At 46.3% G+C, this 18,583-nt stretch overlaps 1 protein-coding gene across 2 annotated transcripts in view; it reads left to right on the top strand.

Annotated features, from left to right (window-relative positions):
* The first annotated feature begins 825 nt into the window (after positions 1–825).
* TRAF5 (TNF receptor associated factor 5) overlaps positions 826–18,583 on the top strand; it is a 57,022-nt gene continuing 39,264 nt past the window's right edge. For both annotated transcript variants that reach the window (XM_040351491.1, XM_040351490.1), the window contains exon 1: positions 826–980. Coding sequence is in view for 1 of the 2 variants with exons in the window: in XM_040351490.1 (XP_040207424.1) it covers positions 978–980 (3 nt within the window). In the remaining variant the exon portion in view is untranslated. The remainder of the gene's footprint in view (positions 981–18,583) is intronic.

The following is an 18,583-nucleotide window of genomic DNA, read 5'->3' as shown; positions in this document are numbered from 1 at the left end:
TTATAACCCGGGTCAGATAATTTTTTTGCCATCTGTTTCAATCACTTCCTGTCCCACAGCCCAAACAGGAAGTGAGAGGAAATCCCTGCTAATGAAGGGATTTCCTTGGGGACCCCCAGCTCACCAGAACTAGTGTCCGCATTGGAAGATTTTCCCTCTATTACTTTTCTGGGGACAACCCAAAACTTGGGATTTTCTTTTACTTTCACTTTCAATGATAATGGTAAAGAGGACAAATAGAGAGGGGGAATCTCCATAACGGGGACACAGACAGCAATAAAAACCTAATAGATGTTCCAATTTCTCTCCACTGTCCAAAACGAAAAAATAAGTTTTGCCTTCAGTTATACTTGAAGCGGAGCAGCGAATCTTTTCTGACACTGATTTGAAACTTGCTGGGATTTTTTTTTTGCCGAGGAAACCGGTCGTGTGTACATTTTTCGACGAGGAAACTGTCGGGGATCCCGTCGAGCCAAAAAGAGAGCATGTCTTATTTTTCCTCGACGGGAATGGAGAAACTTGCCTTGTCGAGTTCCTCGACAGCCCAACAAGGGACTCGACGAGTTCCTCGGTCGTGTGTACGAGGCTTCACTGTCCTTTCTTGCTGCTTTCTTCCACAGGCTGAGATCATCTAACGTGTGTGATCACATAGATCTGTGTCCCCCCTTCGCCTTTTCCCCTGCAACTGGGAGCCGTACAGCAGCTGCAAACCCACAGGATGCAATGACAGCTTCAATCTGCTGTGTAGTATTTCCTACAACCCGACTACCGCCCACAACAATGACGTTCAGACAGAGAACATCCAACCCCGCCTTCCCTCCGCCCTCAAGTGTGAAAACGAAAATAAGAACCCTGTTATGGCTTCACCGTCACTAGAGCAGGAGGACGGGGACCAGCACGGACCACTAGGAATGAGGACCGAAGGACGGTGAAGGGGGAAGCCCATCGGCCGACTGTGCTTCTCTTATCTGGGATTTATGGTAAGAGAGCTACAACTCTATCTGAGAAGTGGAAATCTGGTTGTACAAGCTCCATCCGTTCTAAAGCCATACATTATACAATCTGATTGAACAATCTCTGTACAATCTCCTTTAGATTTACCAGAACATATTAGAGTATAAAAACATAATATAATATAAAACCTAATGTAATATATAGGAACATACCTTAATAATCCATTCCGTTTGTATCAAACAGGCAGACTCTTGCACTACATCATTTATGTTAGCTCTAAAGGAGATTATACAATCAGATTGTAGAGTGTATAAAAAGCTAATAGATGGCTATACACTTTACAATCTGCTTGTGCATTCTCTGTAAAATCTCCTTAAAGCGGGGGTTCACCCTAAAAAAAAATTCTAACATTACATTGAGCCGAGTTGTGAGAATGACATTATGCTGACCTTTTTTATTTACTTGCCGTACATACCGTTTTATCTATATTTTCACCACGGCTTCCGGGTATGTAATCCTGCGGGACTGGGCGTTCCTATTCACATGCTAATTGATTGACATGCTTCCCACCGGCGCATACAGCGCGTCACGAGTTGCAGAAAGAAGCCGAACGTCGATGCGCAGGCGCCGTATAGAGCCGACTCGCAGTCCGGCTTCTTTCGGCAACTCGTGACGCGTTGTATGCGACGGTGGGAAGCATGTCAATCAATTAGCATGTGAATAGGAACGCCCAGTCCCACACAATTACATACCCGGAAGCCGCGGTGAAAATATAGATAAAACGGTATGTACGGCAAGTAGATAAAAAAGGTTAGCATAATTTCATTCTCACAACTCGGCTCAATGTAATGTTCGAATTTTTTTTTTAGGGTGAACCCCCGCTTTAATGTGAGGGCACACCACATGGTTGATAGTAGGTCTAATAGAGATTATACAATCAGATTGTATAGTGTATTGTATAGTGTATGTTAGTGTATTATATAGTTTATGGTAAGTGTATTCTATAGTATATGATAAGTGTATAGTAGTGTTATGTATAGTGAGTGTATGGTGGTGTATTGTATAGTGTATTGTATAGTATATGGTAAGTGTAAGATGATGTATTGTATAGTATATGGTAAGTGTATGGTAGTGTATTGTATAGTGTATGGTAGTGTTATGTATAGTATATGGTAGGTGTATGGTGGTGTATTGTATAGTATAGTGTATTGTATAGTATATGGTAAGTGTAAGATAGTGTATTATATAGTGTATGGTAGTTCATTGTATAGTATATGGTAAGTGTATGGTAGTTTATTGTATAGTGTATGGTAGTTCATTGTATAGTATATGGTAAGTGTATAAGAATTTATTGTATAGTATATGGTAAGTGTAGGGGTGGCCAGGAGGGGCGGCTTCCCTGGGCACACTGCAGTATCATGTGGGGGATTCTTATCGAGAAGGGGAATTTGGGGGGAGGCAGGAGGTAAGAATTGTTCTAGGAGGGCACATTTGGGGAGGTGTGCTAGGAGTAATGATTTGGGGGATTTGTGTTTGGAGGAAGAGGATTTGTACTGGGGGGGGGGGGGGGGTTCTGGGGGGTTTGTGCTATAAAAGTAAAATGGTAGAGGGAAAATATATATATATTTTTTTTGGGGGGGGGGGTTGGGATTTGTACCAGTAGGGATGATTTGTGCTAGGAGGAGAAATTTGGGGGGTTGGGATTTGTGCTAGGTTGGGGGAACTGGGGGAGGGGAATTTGTGCTGGAAAGGGGAGATTTGAGGTGCTAGGAAGGGGTTTTTCTTTTTGGGGCATATGGGGAGAGAGAGGATTTGAGCTGGGGGGAATGGGGGGCAAAGATTTGTGCTGGGAAGGGCGATTTCAGCAGGGGGGTGGATTTTTACTGTAAGGAAATGCAGATTAGTGCTTGTTTTTTATTGGGGGGTTATTTGCTGACACATAATGCTCATACATCTTCTGGATGTGCAATTTGGCATGTTCGCCCTGGGCACTAGATTACCTTGTCCTGGTGTTTTGTCGAGATGGTTCCCCTATCGGATAGGATCCGATCTCAACTGCGATGGCCAGTGGCATCACTAGGGTTGGTGTCACCTGGTGCGGTAAAATATGGTGTCACCCCCCCCCCCCCCCAAAATAACAGTTTCCAAATATTTTTTACCCTACTGTTTGCTCTCTGTTCTCCTTTCTTCCCCTTTTCTCTCTCTCTCTATCCATCTTTCTTGTTCGTTCTATCCCTTCTTCTTTCTCACCATTTTTCTTTGTCCCCTCCCCCCACCTCTCTTTCTCCAGGACCGGAATTCACATCTCAGGAGCCTATAGGCAAGGGGCGTACCTAGAGCATTTGGCATCCGGGGGGGATCCAATATCTGGCACCCCCCCCATGTTAAAATGTAAAAACACCCCACTGTGCCCCCTGCATACCACTGCATCCTTCAATATCTTTTTGTTACTACTGTGTACCCCCTCTCCACAACTGCACCTCTGGACCACTTTACATTGCACAGCACCCTGCATCACTGGACCCCTTTACATTACACAGCACCCTGCATCACTGGACCCCTTTAAAATTACACAGCCCCTGCATCACTGGACCCCTTTAAAATTACACAGTACCCTGCATCACTGGACCCCTTTAAAATTACACAGCACCCTGCATCACTGGACACCTTTACATCTCACAGCCCCCTTCACCTCTGGACCATTTTACATTACACAGCACCCTGCACCTCTGGGCCCCTTTACATAACACAGCACCCTGCACCTCTGGACCTCTTTACATTACACAGCCCCCTGCACCACTGGACCCCTTTACATCACATAGCCCACTGCCCCTTTGGACCCCTTTACATTACACAGCACCCTGCATCACTAGACCCCTTTACATTACACAGCCCCCTGCACCACTGGACCCCTTTACATCACATAGCCCCCTGCCCCTTTGGACCCCTTTACATTACACAGCACCCTGCATCACTGGACCCCTTTACATTACACAGCACCCTGCATCACTGCACCCCTTTACATCTCATAGCACCCTGCATCTCTGGACACTTTTACATTACACAGCACCCTGCATCACTGCACCCCTTTTACATTACACAGCCGCCTGCACCTCTGCACCCGTTTACATCACATAGCCCCCTGCACCTCTGCACCCCTTTACATCACATAGCCCCCTGCACCTCTGGACCCTTTTACACTACACAGCCCTTTGCACCCCTTTACATTACACAGCACCCTGCACCTCTGGACCCCTTTACATTACACAGCACCCTGCACCTCTGGACCCCTTTACATTACACAGCACCCTGCATCACTAGACCCCTTTACATTACACAGCCCCCTGCACCACTGGACCCCTTTACATCACATAGCCCCCTGCACCTCTGGACCCCTTTACATCACATAGCCCCCTGCACCTCTGGACCCTTTTACACTACACAGCCCTTTGCACCCCTTTACATTACACAGCACCCTGCACCTCTGGACCCCTTTACATTACACAGCACCCTGCACCTCTGGACCTCTTTACATTACACAGCCCCCTGCATCACTGGACCCCTTTAAAATTACACAGTACCCTGCATCACTGGACCTCTTTACATTACACAGCACCCTGCATCACTGGCCCCCTTTACATCTCAGCCCCCTGCACCTCTGGACCCTTTTATATTACACAGCACCCTGCATCACTGCACCCATTTTACATTACACAGCCGCCTGCACCTCTGGACCCCTGCATGTTACACAGACCCCCTTCAGTGCAGACACCCCCTCAGTGCAGACACCCCCCCTTAGTGCAGCCCCCCCCCCTCAGTGCAACCCCCCCTCAGTGCAAACCCCCTCGGTGCAACCCCCCAGTGCAAACACCCCCAGTACAAACCCCCCTTAGTACAAACCCCCCCTCAGTGCAAACACCCCCCCTTCAGTGAAATCCCCCCAGGTGCAAACTCCCCCCCTCCCCATTCAGTACCTCAGATCATCGCAGCGCCACATGGACAGAAGGTCCCCTCGGCCCCTCCCCCTCTGTACACACAAACAGAGAGGAGGGGGCTGTGCCTGTGTGCCGACTGCCGAGCACCGCTAACAGCCCGTGGCTGTGAGAGGAGGGGATGGATGGTGCTGCGGTGTCACCCCACAACCCCCCTCCTCTTGTACCGCGGTGCTCGGCGCTCCGATTCCGCGGCGCTCATCGCTGCAGTCACAGGGGGAGGCGACCCCCCCCCCCCACATGCCAGCTAAAAAAAAAAAATACAATTTTTATTTATTTTTTTTAAACGGGATGGTGTCACCCCTCTAGCGGTTGTCACCCGGGTGCGGACCGCACCCCCCGCACCACCCTAGCAACGCCTCTGGCGATGGCCACTGCTTTATGATGGGCAGTGCTTTTCTCAAAGGGGAGGATGTCATATTGAGCAGTGTTTTTTTGGGCCGTGGCTTGATCATAAAGCAGTGGCCATCATGCGGCCTCTTATAAGCATATCCGCCCCTTAGAGAAAAGTATCCGCTCCTTGCTGCCCCTTGCTGTATAGAGCGAGCGGAGGGGGCGTGTATAACCAGCAAGCAGAGGGGGCGTGTATAACCAGCCCCGAGCATTGTGAGTGAGCGCAGTGTTCATTGCGCATGCTTCGTTTACAGCTGACTAACAGCTGTTCGGCCTCGGAGATTTCCGTAGCCTATCCGATACAGGAACCATATTGCTTGAACACCGGCACTAAGTGTATGGTAGTGTATTGTATGGTTGTGTATTTATTGCATAGTGTATATGGTAAGTGTAGTGTATTGTATAGTATAGTGTATGGTAAGCCTAATGCTGGCTATACACTAAACAATTTGGTTGCACAACCTCTATCCAATCTCCTTTAGGCCAAATTTGTCCGGTTCTTGTGACCATCACTGCTCATCAGAAGCAATGGTAGATCTAATGGAGATTGTACAATCAGATTGTATAGTGTATGGTAAGCCTAAAGCTGGCTATACACTTTACTGGTTGCACAACCTATGTACAATCTCCTGTAAGCTGGCCATACACAAGAAGATCTTTGAAGGAACATTTGTACGAAAATTCTTAGTACATTTGATGAATGAAACATTCAAAATTCTTCAAAATGTTGTTTCCTTTTAACATTCGATTTTGGAAGGAATAAACTTTTACAATTAAAAACCATATAGAGTAAAACCTTGGTTTGAGAGTAACTTGGTTTGAGAGCGTTTTGCAAGACAAGCTACATTTTTATACATTTTAATACATTTTGCATTGATAAACAAGCGATGTCTTGATATACAAGTAGTGTCATGTCACAACAGAGTATAAAAGAGAAGAGAGGAGCCTCTAAGTGTAGCAATATGGTTACATTTAATGAAGGTACAACATTTAGCAACTTATTGCTACACTTAGAGGCGCCTCTCTTCTCTTTTAAACTGTAGCTCAGGGGTAGGCAACCTTTTTGAGCACAGTGTGCCGAAAAAATGTTTTTAAACAAAGTGCCGATTTTATAACAAAAAAGTTTCAACTTCACACTCTCAATCACGAAAAGGATTTTTTTTATAAAATAAATTCTGTAAACTACTTTACTAGTGAGAAATTAACATCCTGCACTTTCACGCCTCAGATCAGCCCCAAATCATGCACCTTCACACCTAAGATCACTGTCCCCCCCCAAATCTGTTTAACCACAGTACCCCCCTGCACATCTGTCCCACCTCCGAACCCCTCCTGCTCATTTTCCCCATCGCTTTGCCCTCTTCTCATCTATGATATGTGTGATATGCAGAGTGGTAAAAGGAAGCAGAGATGAGACACATCTACCTGTCCTGGCCACACTCATCCTGCTGATCTACCTCTCGCATCCAGCCCACGTGCTTGTATGTGATGTCTGTGATGTAATTGATGTCACATACAAGCATATGGAATGGATGCTTAGGTCAGGGGCATTTTTTAAAAGCAGTGGGCCTGCATGCCCCAGACGATGTCATTTGTGTGACGAAACGCACGTCGGGTGGAGTGGACGTGCTGACGTCATCACATTCTGATCCAGAGCGAACGGGCGTTCGCTATTGCCGGCCGGCTTTTTGACATACATGCTGATTTTATTCCTTTTTATGCAAGTGTGTTTCTTTTTTACAGTAAATATTGCCTATTTATGCTGCTACAACCTTTTATAAGACATCATTCACTAAGATATCTAGTCATCCAGTCATCCCATACCGAAGAGGTTGCTAAACGGGGACTGCTTGGAAAAGGCCCTGGCTGGGGTTTACAGCCGCAAGCTCCATTTGCTTGCTGTTTGGTAAGCGTGCATTCCCTATGATCTTTTACGCTTGATGGTGGCGGAGTTCATTTTTGATGTCAGAGTTCTCACAAGATTTTTATGACCTATGGATTTCGTATGGTTTTTGCACTTGTTTGGTAATATTATTTGGACAATATTGGTATTAATTTTTGTCATCCTTCATTGGAGACAAGATCTCAACTCACTTTTTTAGTATTTTTTATTTATTCACTTACCGTATTTATCGGCGTATAACGTGCACTTTTTTCCCCTTAAAATCAGGGGAAAATCATGGGTGTGCGTTATACGCCGATCCGCGCTGTCTGAGCGCTGCCGCCGACATATACCGAGCGCAGTACACTCGGCCACGCACGGCTCCGCTCTCGGTCACGCCCTGTCCCGCCTCCTAGCCTTTATGCGAGAGGAGCCGAGTGTACCCAAGTGTACTGCGCTCGGTATATGTCGGCAGCGACGCTCAGAGACAGCGCGGGAGAAGCGGGGAGGACACCACCAAGGCCGCAGACGGACGCCGGACCGGACAAGGCCGCCGATGGACGCCGGGCAAGACACCGACGAGGGGCATTCAAACTGTGAGTATTTCTTTTTTTTCCTTAAAATTCCCTTCTAGGTTTGGGGTGCGCGCTATACGCCGGTGCGCGCTTTACCCCGATAAATACGGTATATTTTGTTTTATTCATTTATACTCACCTAGGTATAGGCATAGTTAACATTGTCACTTATATCGGTTTTTATGAATGTTATAGCATACTGATTCACATAGTGGGTCAGCGCGGCTGCATTCGTTATTTTTATGTATGCAGGATCATAAGTTGGGCCCCCACAGCTGAGAAAAAGAGGTTGGTTGTGGTTTTCATTGCGCTGAATACTGGCTGTGGCTTAACCGCTTCCTTACAGAGTCATTGTAAAATGACGTTGGCAGGAACCCTCCCTCTGGGTGGACATCATATGACGTCCTGGGTTTCCCGGCCGTCTAGGGGGCGTGTGCCCGCCGCATTGCTCGGGACCCGGTGTGCGTGCCCGGGCACCTGCGATTTCCCGCGATCACAGCAGGACCGTGGATCTGTGTGTGTAAACACACAGATCCACGTCCTGTCAGAGGAGAGAAGACCGATGTGTGTTCCCAGTACAGAGGAACACAGATCAGTCTCCTCCCCTTGTGAGTCCCCCCCCTACAGTTTGAATCACTCCCTAGGGCACACATTTAACCCCTTAAACCCCCCCCTAGTTTTAACCCCTTCCCTGCCAGTCACATTTACACAGTAATCAGTGCAGTTTTATAGCACTAATCGCTGTATAAATGTGAATGGTCCCAAAAATGTGTCAAAAGTGTCCGATGTGTCTGCCGCAATGTCACGGTCACCATAAAAATCGCAGATTGCCGCCATTGCTAGTGAAAAAATAGAAAAAAATGCCATAAATCTATCCCCTATTTTGTAGATGCTATAACTTTTGCGCAAACCAATCAATATACATTTATTACGATTTTATTTTTATTTTTTTACCAAAATATGTAGAAGATTACATATCAGCCTAAACTGAGGAAAAAAATTGTTATCAAAAAAATTGTGATATTTATTAATTCAAAAAGTAAGTTTTTTTTTTTTTTCAAAATTGACGGTCTTCTTTTGTTTATAGTGCAAAAAATTAAAACCTGCAGAGGTGATAAAATACCACCAAACGAAAGCTCTATTTGTGGGGAAAAAAACATAAAGATTTATGTACAATTGGTCTGGGCAGGAAGGGGTTCAGTAGTTAGCAACGCTGTTTCTTGGCCTAGGCCAACAAGGCTTTAACTGACAATTGCGCGGTCGTGCAAAGTGTCTCCCAAACAAAATAGTTTCCCACAAATAGAGCTTTCTTTTGGTGGTATTTGATCACCTCTGCGGTTTTTATTTTTTGCGCTATAAACAAAAATAGAGTGAAATTCTAAAAAAAATGCAATATTATTTACTTTTTGCTATAATAAATATCCCCCAAAATTATATATAAAAAAATGTTTTCCTTAGTTTAAGCCGATATGTATTCTTCTACATATTTTTGGTAAAAAAAATCCGCAATAAGCGTTTGATTGGTTTGCGCAAAAGTTATAGCGTCTACAAAATAGTTGATAGTTTATGGCATTTTTATTTTTACTAAAAAATTTTCTAGTAATAATCAGTGATTTTCATGACTACAACATTATGGTGGACACATCAGACACTTTTGACACATTTTTGGGACCATTGTAATTTTCACAGCGAAAAGTGCTATAAAAATGCACTGTTTACTGTGAAAATGACAGTGAAGGGGTTAACCACTAGGGGGCGCTAAAGGGGTTAAGTGTGTCCTGTTCTGTGTTTCTTACTGTGGGGGGGGCGTGGCTGGATGTGTGACTTTACTGATCGTCGTTCCCTGTGACATGGAACAGACGATCAGTGACAAGCCACAGAGAAGAACAGGGAAGGTTTGTTTACAAACACCTCTCCCCATTCTTTAGCTTCTGTGACCCGATCGCTGGACACCGGTGGCGATCGGGTCCCGCGGGCACGGTCACAAGCTCAGGACTAGGTCACGAGCGCGCCGGCAGCACGCGCGACCCACGGCTGGGCTCTTAAAGGCAACGTACCTGTACGTGCTTGTGCCCAGCCGTGCCATTCTGCTGACTTATATCGGCGTAAAGGGGTCCTCAAGTGGTTAAGGAATCTTAATTTTATTTCTGTTGATTGCTGATGAGAAAAATAAAGATGGATTTACTTGTTCCTGCCCCCAATCCTTCCTTTGCTCACTGCCTGGGCCACATAATTTAATCACCGTGCTACGTGTTTTCTGCTGCACCACTGGCCTGGTTATATCTTCTTGGTCCACCAAAAGTAGAACTATAGGCAACACTTTTTTTCCCATTTTGGATAGAGTAAGGGAGGGTTAGAGCCCCTGTATTTTTTATGCCATCCGTTCATTTCTCTTAATCATTTTTTTATGTAAAACGCCCCTGTTCAAACCCCACATGAGATATCGCCGCGTGCGTTAGAGTGTGTGCAACAATTCTAGCACTAGACCCCCTCTGAAACTCGAAAATTGTAACCTGTAAAAAAAAATTAAGCGTCGCCTTTTTAAGTATTTTTAGGTTTGGCGCCATTCCATGAGTCTGCGCAATATTAATGCGTGACGTGTTAGGTATCTATTTACTCAGCATAACATCATCTTTCCCATTATACAAAAAAACTGGGCTAACTTTACTGTTTTTGTTATTTTTTAATTCATGAAAACGTTTTTTTCCCCCCAAAAAAAAGGCGTTTGAAAAATTATTGCGCAAATATCGTGCGAGATAGAAAGTTGCAATGACCACCATTTTATTCCCTAGGGTGTCTGCAAAAAAATATAATGTTTGGGGGTTCTGACTAATTTTCGAGCAAAAAAATTATGATTTTTACGTGAAGGAGAGAAGTACCAGAATAGGCCCGGTGCTGAAGTGATTGAAGACTGAAGGACAGAAAACTGGCCCTTTGTTTGAACATTTTAGAGACCCCTTTCCTAGATGATCAATAGAATGGATAAGTCCCAAAACTACGTAGGTACCCGCTAGCAATTGAGTTGTATTTTTACCACCCCCCCCCCAACCACTCCTTTTTAGCTGCAGAGGCAGCTGCCAGGGGTGGACATATGCTGCGACTGCAGGAATTATACCCCCAAGTGAATGAGGCTGCTCTGCAAGCGCACTGCAAAGCTGTGGCGAGCTAGTGCAGGGTTGAAGGGGTGAAGGAGGCGATACAACTCCTCACCACCTGTCAAATACTCTCATAGGAGCAACCCAAAGGTGGATCGCTCTTCAGAAATCAAAGCAAGCGTGAACGAGCCCTTTAGTCAATCTATTTTTAATAAGATTGCAATGTATAGATTTGGAAGCTGACCACACATTGTAGTCATCATCCGCTTTGCTCATTGTTTTCCATCCTAGTAGTTTGATGATGTCCTCTGATACCGACTGACTGTGTCCCTATACTATCAGAGACACCAAAAATAACCGTATATATGTGTGAGCGTTCGATCGGGTAGAACGAGGAAATTTCCACTTCTGTTTAATGTGCTTGGAAATTTCTGTGTCATTCAAAAACACACCACAGTAGGTTTCTGAGAATATTTTGCGAAAGCATCATTTTTTAGGACAATTTGATGCCTTGGCTACCAAGCGATTTCAATGGGCTTCCTTAAAGTGGTTGTAAACCTCAGACATGAATTATGAACAAAGCATATCCCTCTATAGTGTGTACTTTTATCAAGCCAGAGCACTAAGGCGGACCGCGGACCGTTTTCATCGGACATGTCTGCTGGGAGATTTTGGTCTGATGTGTGTACACACCATCAGACCAAATTCCCTGCGGACAGAAAACGCGGAGACATGGCGGCAACGATGACGCAGCGACGTGCGCGAACCAGGAAGTTCAATGCTTCCACGCATGCGTCAAATCACTTTGACGCATGCGCGGGATTTCGGGCCAGTGGACATGTCCGATGAGTCGTACTAACCATCGGACATGTCCGACGGACAGGCTTCCAGCGGACAAGTTTCTTAGCATGCCAAGAAACTTTTGTCCGCTGGAAACCTGTCCGCTAGGCCAGAAAACTGTCCGGTAGGCCCTACACACGGTCGGACATGTCCGCGGAAACTGGTCCGACGGACCAGTTTCAGCGGACATGTTCAGTCGTGTGTACAAGGCCTAAGTGTCATTTCTGTCTGCTGCTTTGTTCCTCCTGTTATCAGCATAACTCACTTCTGGCAAGTTTTCCTGACACTAATGCCTTGTACACACGATCGGAAATTCCGATGGAAAAAGTTCTCTTTTTTTCCGACGGAAAAAAATTCTATCGGAAATTCCGTTCATCTGTAGGGAACTCCTACGGAGAAAAAAAACACGCATGCTCAGAATCAAGTCGACGCATGCACGGAAGCATTGAACTTCATTTTTCTCGGCTCGTTGTAGTGTCGTACGTCACCGCATTCTTGACGGTTGAAATTTGGTGTGACAGTGTGTATGCAAACCAGCTTGAACGGATTTCCGTCAGAAAAATCCGTTGGAGTTTATCCCGATGGAAAATCTGATCATGTGTACAAGCCATTAGAGAAAAAAGGTGACAGGGAAGGAGCTCCAGCACACAGCCTGTGATTGACAGCCTCAGCTCTGTTCCTGCGTGCTGTTAATTAGCTGGAGCTCCCCCCCTGTCACCATTTTTCTCGGTGTCAGGAAAACTTGTCAGAAGTGACTCATGCAGATAGCAGAGAAATGGGGCAGCAGACAGAAATGACACTTAGTGCTCTGGATTGAGACAAGGACACACTATAGGAGGATATTTTTTTTTACAACAACTTTAAGATGTGATCACAACCTATTTATCTATTACAGGTTTGCGTAGATAGCGCCGTTTACACATACATATATTGTACAATCACATTAGTCCCTGCTCTTAAAGGGGTTGTGAGGGTTAAAAATAAATAAATAACAAACATACCATACTTGCCTCCACTGTGCAGTTCATTTTGCAGAGTGGCCCCGATCCTGGTCTTCTGGGGTCCATTGGCGGCTGTCTCGGCCCCTCCTCGCAAGAGCTAACCCCCTTTTAGGAAGCGCTCTCCCAAGGGGGTTAGCTTGCGGGCGCGCTCCCGTGTGATACAGTGGCGGCCATTGCTGCCAAGTGTATCACTCGGCCCCGCCCCCTGGCGCACAGCGTCATTGACTTGATAGACAGCAGCGGGAGCCAATGGCTGCACTTTTATCAATCTCCAATGAAGAGCCGCCTCAAGCTGGGGGAAAGCATTGCGGGATTGCGCCCACAGTGTTTCGTGGCTCAGGTAAGTAAAACGGGGGGCTGGGGGCCTGAGAGTGCAAGGTGTTTTTTCACCTTAATGCATAGGATGATCCTAGATTGTAAGCTCTAATAAGCACGGCCCTTTGATCCCTCTTGTACCAAATTGTAATGTAACTGCCTTCATTTTGTAAAGCGCTGTGCAAACTGTTGGCGCTATATAAATCCTGTATAATAATAATAATGTGACCGCCATGGGAGCCAATCACAGCTGCCATGTGATACAGAAGCCATGTTGCCTCCCACATAAAGGGCCGCAGGGAGGTGGCATTGGTGGCATTAATGAGTTAAATAATAATTTTTTGCATATTAATCCTTGTGATCGGCATTACTGGAGGCTTGGCGGGGGCGCGCTCTCTTGCCTACATACCTACTACGCGCTATAATGCCTTCCTCTTTCCCAGGTTAGGAGTATGATGTATTGGCTCAATAACAAAGTATTCCTAGAAATGACTTTAAACATTTGGCAGCTCTGCTTTCCTTAGTTATTTTATCAATAAGTCCCGATCTCCCCTCCCAGACACACAGATGAAAAGTCTTATACACAGAGTCCGGGAAAGAACTTCTCCTTCTTCCTTATTTCCTGCACGTCGGCAGATTATAAAACACTTCCTGCCATGAGACTTGTTAAAGAAGTTTTCAGGGAAAGTACCCAGAAGTGCTCAGAGGTTCCAGCGGACCCCGGGGAACCAGATGGTGCCTGCCCAGCGTGCCCGCATCCACCATACATTGCTGCTAATGTCTGAAAAACACAATTCGCTTTTTTGTATCCAATATTTGTTTTAACCACTTCAGTACTGTGCACTTTCATCCCCTTCCTGCCCAGGCCAATTTTCAGCTTTCAGGGATATCACGCTTTAAATGACAATTGCGCGGTCATGCAACACTGTACCTATGTACATATGAAGGGCCAGATCCTCGTAGATCGGCGTAATTTTTACGGCAGCGTATCGTAGTTACGCTACGCTGCCGCTACTTTGAGAGGCAAGTGCTGTATTCACAAAGCACTTGCGTCTAAAGTTACGGCGGCGTAGCGTAAATGTGTCGGCGTAAGGGCGCGGAATTCAAATGACAAAGATGTGCCCGTGATTTATGTTAATTCAACTTGACCCCACGTTTTTTTTTTTTTTACGGCGCATGTGCCTTCCGTGGTGGTATCCCAGTGCGTATGCTCGAAATCACGTCGCAAATAGTCAATGCTTTCTACGTGAACGTAATTTACACAAAGCCCTATTCGCAAACGACGTACACGACGGAAAATTAGACGCTGGCGCGACGTCCATACTTAACATTGCGTACGCCTCATAGACCCAGGAGTAACGTTACGCTGAAAGCCTTAAGTAAACGACGTAAAAAAATGCGCCGGCCGGACGTACGTTCTGAGAATCTGCGTATCTAGCTAATTTGCATACTCTACGCGGAAATCAACAGAAGAGCCAGCTAGCGGCCAGCGTAAATATGCACCTAAGATCCGACGGCGTATTAAGACTAAGTGGATACAAAACAAAGATACGCCGGAGCATCCTAGAAGTTACGCGGCGTATCAATAGATACGCCGACGTAACTTCTTTGTGGATCTGGCTCGAAATCTTTTTTTTTTTTTTCACACAAATAGAGCTTTCTTTCAGTGTTATTTAATCACCACATGGGTTGCAGGAAAGAGATCACTTGATTCCCCCATCATCGCAGTCAGTGTTGATAGGGGAATCCCTTCTGCGGAGCCATTGTATTCTGGCAGAGAACACAGTGGGGTTAATTTACTAAAGCTGGAAGGTGCAAAATCAGCCTCACTTCTTCATAAAAAACAATCAGCTTCCAGGTTTTATTGCCAAAGCTTAATTGAACAAGCTGAGGTTCAAATCGCTACGACGCAAGTCGCAGCGGAGTTGAAAAAGGTTCTTGCACTACTTTTTTGCCATTTCATTGCGACTTGCATTAATTTCTGCTAAATGAAGTTGCAAGCCACCATGAAATGGCACATCAAAATCGCGCACTGAAATAGCGTGATTTCAAAGCCACACTGGTGAGAGCCAGGACTAAGTATTGCAGCGAAAGCCCTTTTTTTTATTCACAACTGTGCTAGGAAACCTAACTAAAAAAAAATAAAAATAGTGTTTGGAAAACCGTGTGACATAAAAAATTGCAACGGTCGCCATTTTATTCTCTAGGTTCGCTGCTTAAAAAAAAAATTGTATGTGTGTATATGTATGTATGTGTGTGTGTAATATATATATATATATATATATATACCGTATTTATCGGGGTATAGCACGCTCCCGCGTATAGCGCGCACCCCTAAAGTTGCCCCGAATTCCTGTGGAAAAAAGTTTCTTTGTACTTACAGTTTTGGTGTCTTGCGCGGCGTCCATCGGCGGCCTTGTCGGGTCCGGCGTCCGTCTGCGGCTTCGGGTGTCCTCTTCGTCGGGTCCGGCGTCCTTCTGCGGCGTCCTCCCCGCTCGTTTCCCGCGCCGAGTTTGAATACTGCGCCGACATATACAGAGCGCAGTACACTCGTGTATTGTCGGCAATGCTCAGCTACTCTCGCGCTGACGTCCTGTACGTCCAGGACGTCAGCGCGGGAGGAGCCGAGACTGCCCGACAATACACGAGTGTACTGCGCTTAACCTTTCTTTTGGTTAATTCTCCTTTAAGGGGATGTGGCAGAAGGCGTGTCCTATGCCTACATACATTTGCTAGTAGGTGTCCCTCATTCCCATCTCAAAATGTTGAGCGGCATGCTCACGCATGCGCAGTAGGAAACTAGCTGTGAAGCCACAAGGATTCCCATACTATAGATGCCGGCATCTGCACCAGAAGCAGATTGGCGAATCGGCTCGGGGTGCCAACATCACGGGATCACTGGACAGGTAAGTGCCCTTATATTAAAACTATAATATTTGTAGCTGCTGACTTTTATTTTTATTTTTTACAGGCTGGAACTCCTCTTTAAGTGGTTAAAATATCAAAAAACAATAATGTTTCTTCTCTCAGGCTGTATAAACAATACGAAAGCCATTAGCCACATAGAAGTATGGCTGATGACCATCCTATAAATTTGCTGTTCAGCATCGGGAAGTGCCAGCAATTCCTGGAATCTGGCTGCTGAATATGAAAGTGTGGGGCGACTTTCAGATCTGTGCCTTTGCTGAATTTCTTTTAACTTTACAGGAAAACGTTTAGGCCTTGTTCACACCTATGCATGTGTAGCGCCTGGCTACTTTCATAGCAGGTGCTATTGTAAATTTAGAAGGGGGTCAGAGAGTTAATTGGCTTTGATGTTAATTTAGCCAAATTTTATAGGCTTCTGTTCCAGCCCTGGCTGTGCTGTGTGCCTGTCCTTTTGTCTGGGGACTTCCGGCAGGGGGCAGCAGTAGAATCAGGGTGGTGTTTATACTTTTCCTCGGCAGCCAATCAGGAGGGTTGATCGCCTCGCTGTGCATGCTGGGGAGGGGTATTTAAGGGGCAGACACCATTGGTTTCGAGGTCGTCTTTATTACAGCTCTCATCCAGTACCCTAGACGCAGAGAAGACAAGAGGTAAGGCTTCTTTCACACTATGGATTGTATGTCCGTTTTATAATATCCGTATTACACCTATTAACGGACGTTTATTAACGGATTTAATAACGGATACATACGGATAAATATTTTACCATTCTTCCTTTATTGAAAACGGATAATGTTTATCCGTATATATCCGTATACATCCGTTATATCATTCCTTTCTAACGTCCGTTAATAAAAACTATTTCACCCTTTCTTGAAGTCCAGCTCCAGAAGTCGTATGGATATTCAGGGGAACCCCGCCGTCAATTTAAAACAAAAATGACGTGCGGTTCCCGGTAAATATCCATAACCAGACCCTTCAGGTCTGGTATGGATATTCAGGGGAACCCCGCCGTCAATTTAAAACAAAAATGACGTGCGGTTCCCCCTAAATATCCATTACCAGACCCATTATCCGAGCACGTTGACCTGGCCGGCCGCAGAAAAGAGGGGGGGACAGAGTGCGGCCCCCCCTCTCTCCTGAACCGCACCAGGCCACATGCCCTCAACATGGGGAGGATGTCCCCATGTTGATGGGGACAAGGGTCTCATCCCCACAACCCTTGCCCGGTGGTTGTGGGGGTATGCGGGCGGGAGGTTTATCAGAATCTGGAAGACCCCTTTAACAAAGGGGACCCCCAGATCCTGACCCCCCCCCTGTGTGAAATGGTAATGGGGTACACTGTACCTCTACCATTTCACGAAGGAAGTAAAAAGTATTGTAAAAAAAACACACTGACACAAAAGAATAAAGTCCTTTATTAAAAAAAAAAAAAAAAAAAAACATACTCCAGCGCTGAAAAATCCACTCGTTCCCGGCTTCCTGCGTTGTCCTGATCCAGCGACGTGTGCGGGTGATCTCCCGCGATGAGAAGATCCTGCGTCGGGTGATCTCCGCTCCGGCGATGTGAAGATCCATCCATCCGGCGCAGCAGCATCCCGGACCTCCTCTCACCGCTGGGCACAGCCCAGCGAATGAGCGGCTGCAGCTGTGACATTTCTTATATGGAGGAGGCAGAGCCACCCGTCACGTGACCCCGCCCCCTCTGACGTACCTCTGCTACGTCACTGGGGAAGACCAAGAAGAGGAAAGACCTTGGGCTTCCCCAGTGACGTAGCAGAGGGTACGTCAGAGGGGGCGGGGTCACGTGACGGGTGACTCTGCCTCCTCTATATAAGAAATGTCACAGCTGCAGCCGCTCATTCGCTGGGCTGTGCCCAGCGGTGAGAGGAGGTCCGGGATGCTGCTGCGCCGGATGGATGGATCTTCACATCGCCGGAGCGGAGATCACCCGACGCAGGATCTTCTCATCGCGGGAGATCACCCGCACCCGTCGCTGGATCAGGACAACGCAGGAAGCCGGGAACGAGTGGATTTTTCAGCGCTGGAGTATGTTTTTTTTTTTTTTTTTTTTAATAAAGGACTTTATTCTTTTGTGTCAGTGTGTTTTTTTTACAATACTTTTTACTTCCTTCGTGAAATGGTAGAGGTACAGTGTACCCCATTACCATTTCACACAGGGGGGGGGTCAGGATCTGGGGGTCCCCTTTGTTAAAGGGGTCTTCCAGATTCTGATAAACCTCCCGCCCGCAGACCCCCACAACCACCGGGCAAGGGTTGTGGGGATGAGACCCTTGTCCCCATCAACATGGGGACATCCTCCCCATGTTGAGGGCATGTGGCCTGGTGCGGTTCAGGAGAGAGGGGGGGCCGCACTCTGTCCCCCCCTCTTTTCTGCGGCCGGCCAGGTCAACGTGCTCGGATAATGGGTCTGGTAATGGATATTTAGGGGGAACCGCACGTCATTTTTGTTTTAAATTGACGGCGGGGTTCCCCTGAATATCCATACCAGACCTGAAGGGTCTGGTTATGGATATTTACCGGGAACCGCACGTCACTTTTGTTTTAAATTGACGGCGGGGTTCCCCTGAATATCCATGCTCAGTAAAAT

This window comes from Rana temporaria, chromosome 4 (genome assembly GCF_905171775.1).
Source record: "Rana temporaria chromosome 4, aRanTem1.1, whole genome shotgun sequence".
NCBI lineage: Eukaryota > Metazoa > Chordata > Amphibia > Anura > Ranidae > Rana > Rana temporaria.
The sequence above is the reverse complement of the archived record's forward strand: the minus strand, read 5'-3'. Positions and strand labels throughout refer to the sequence as shown.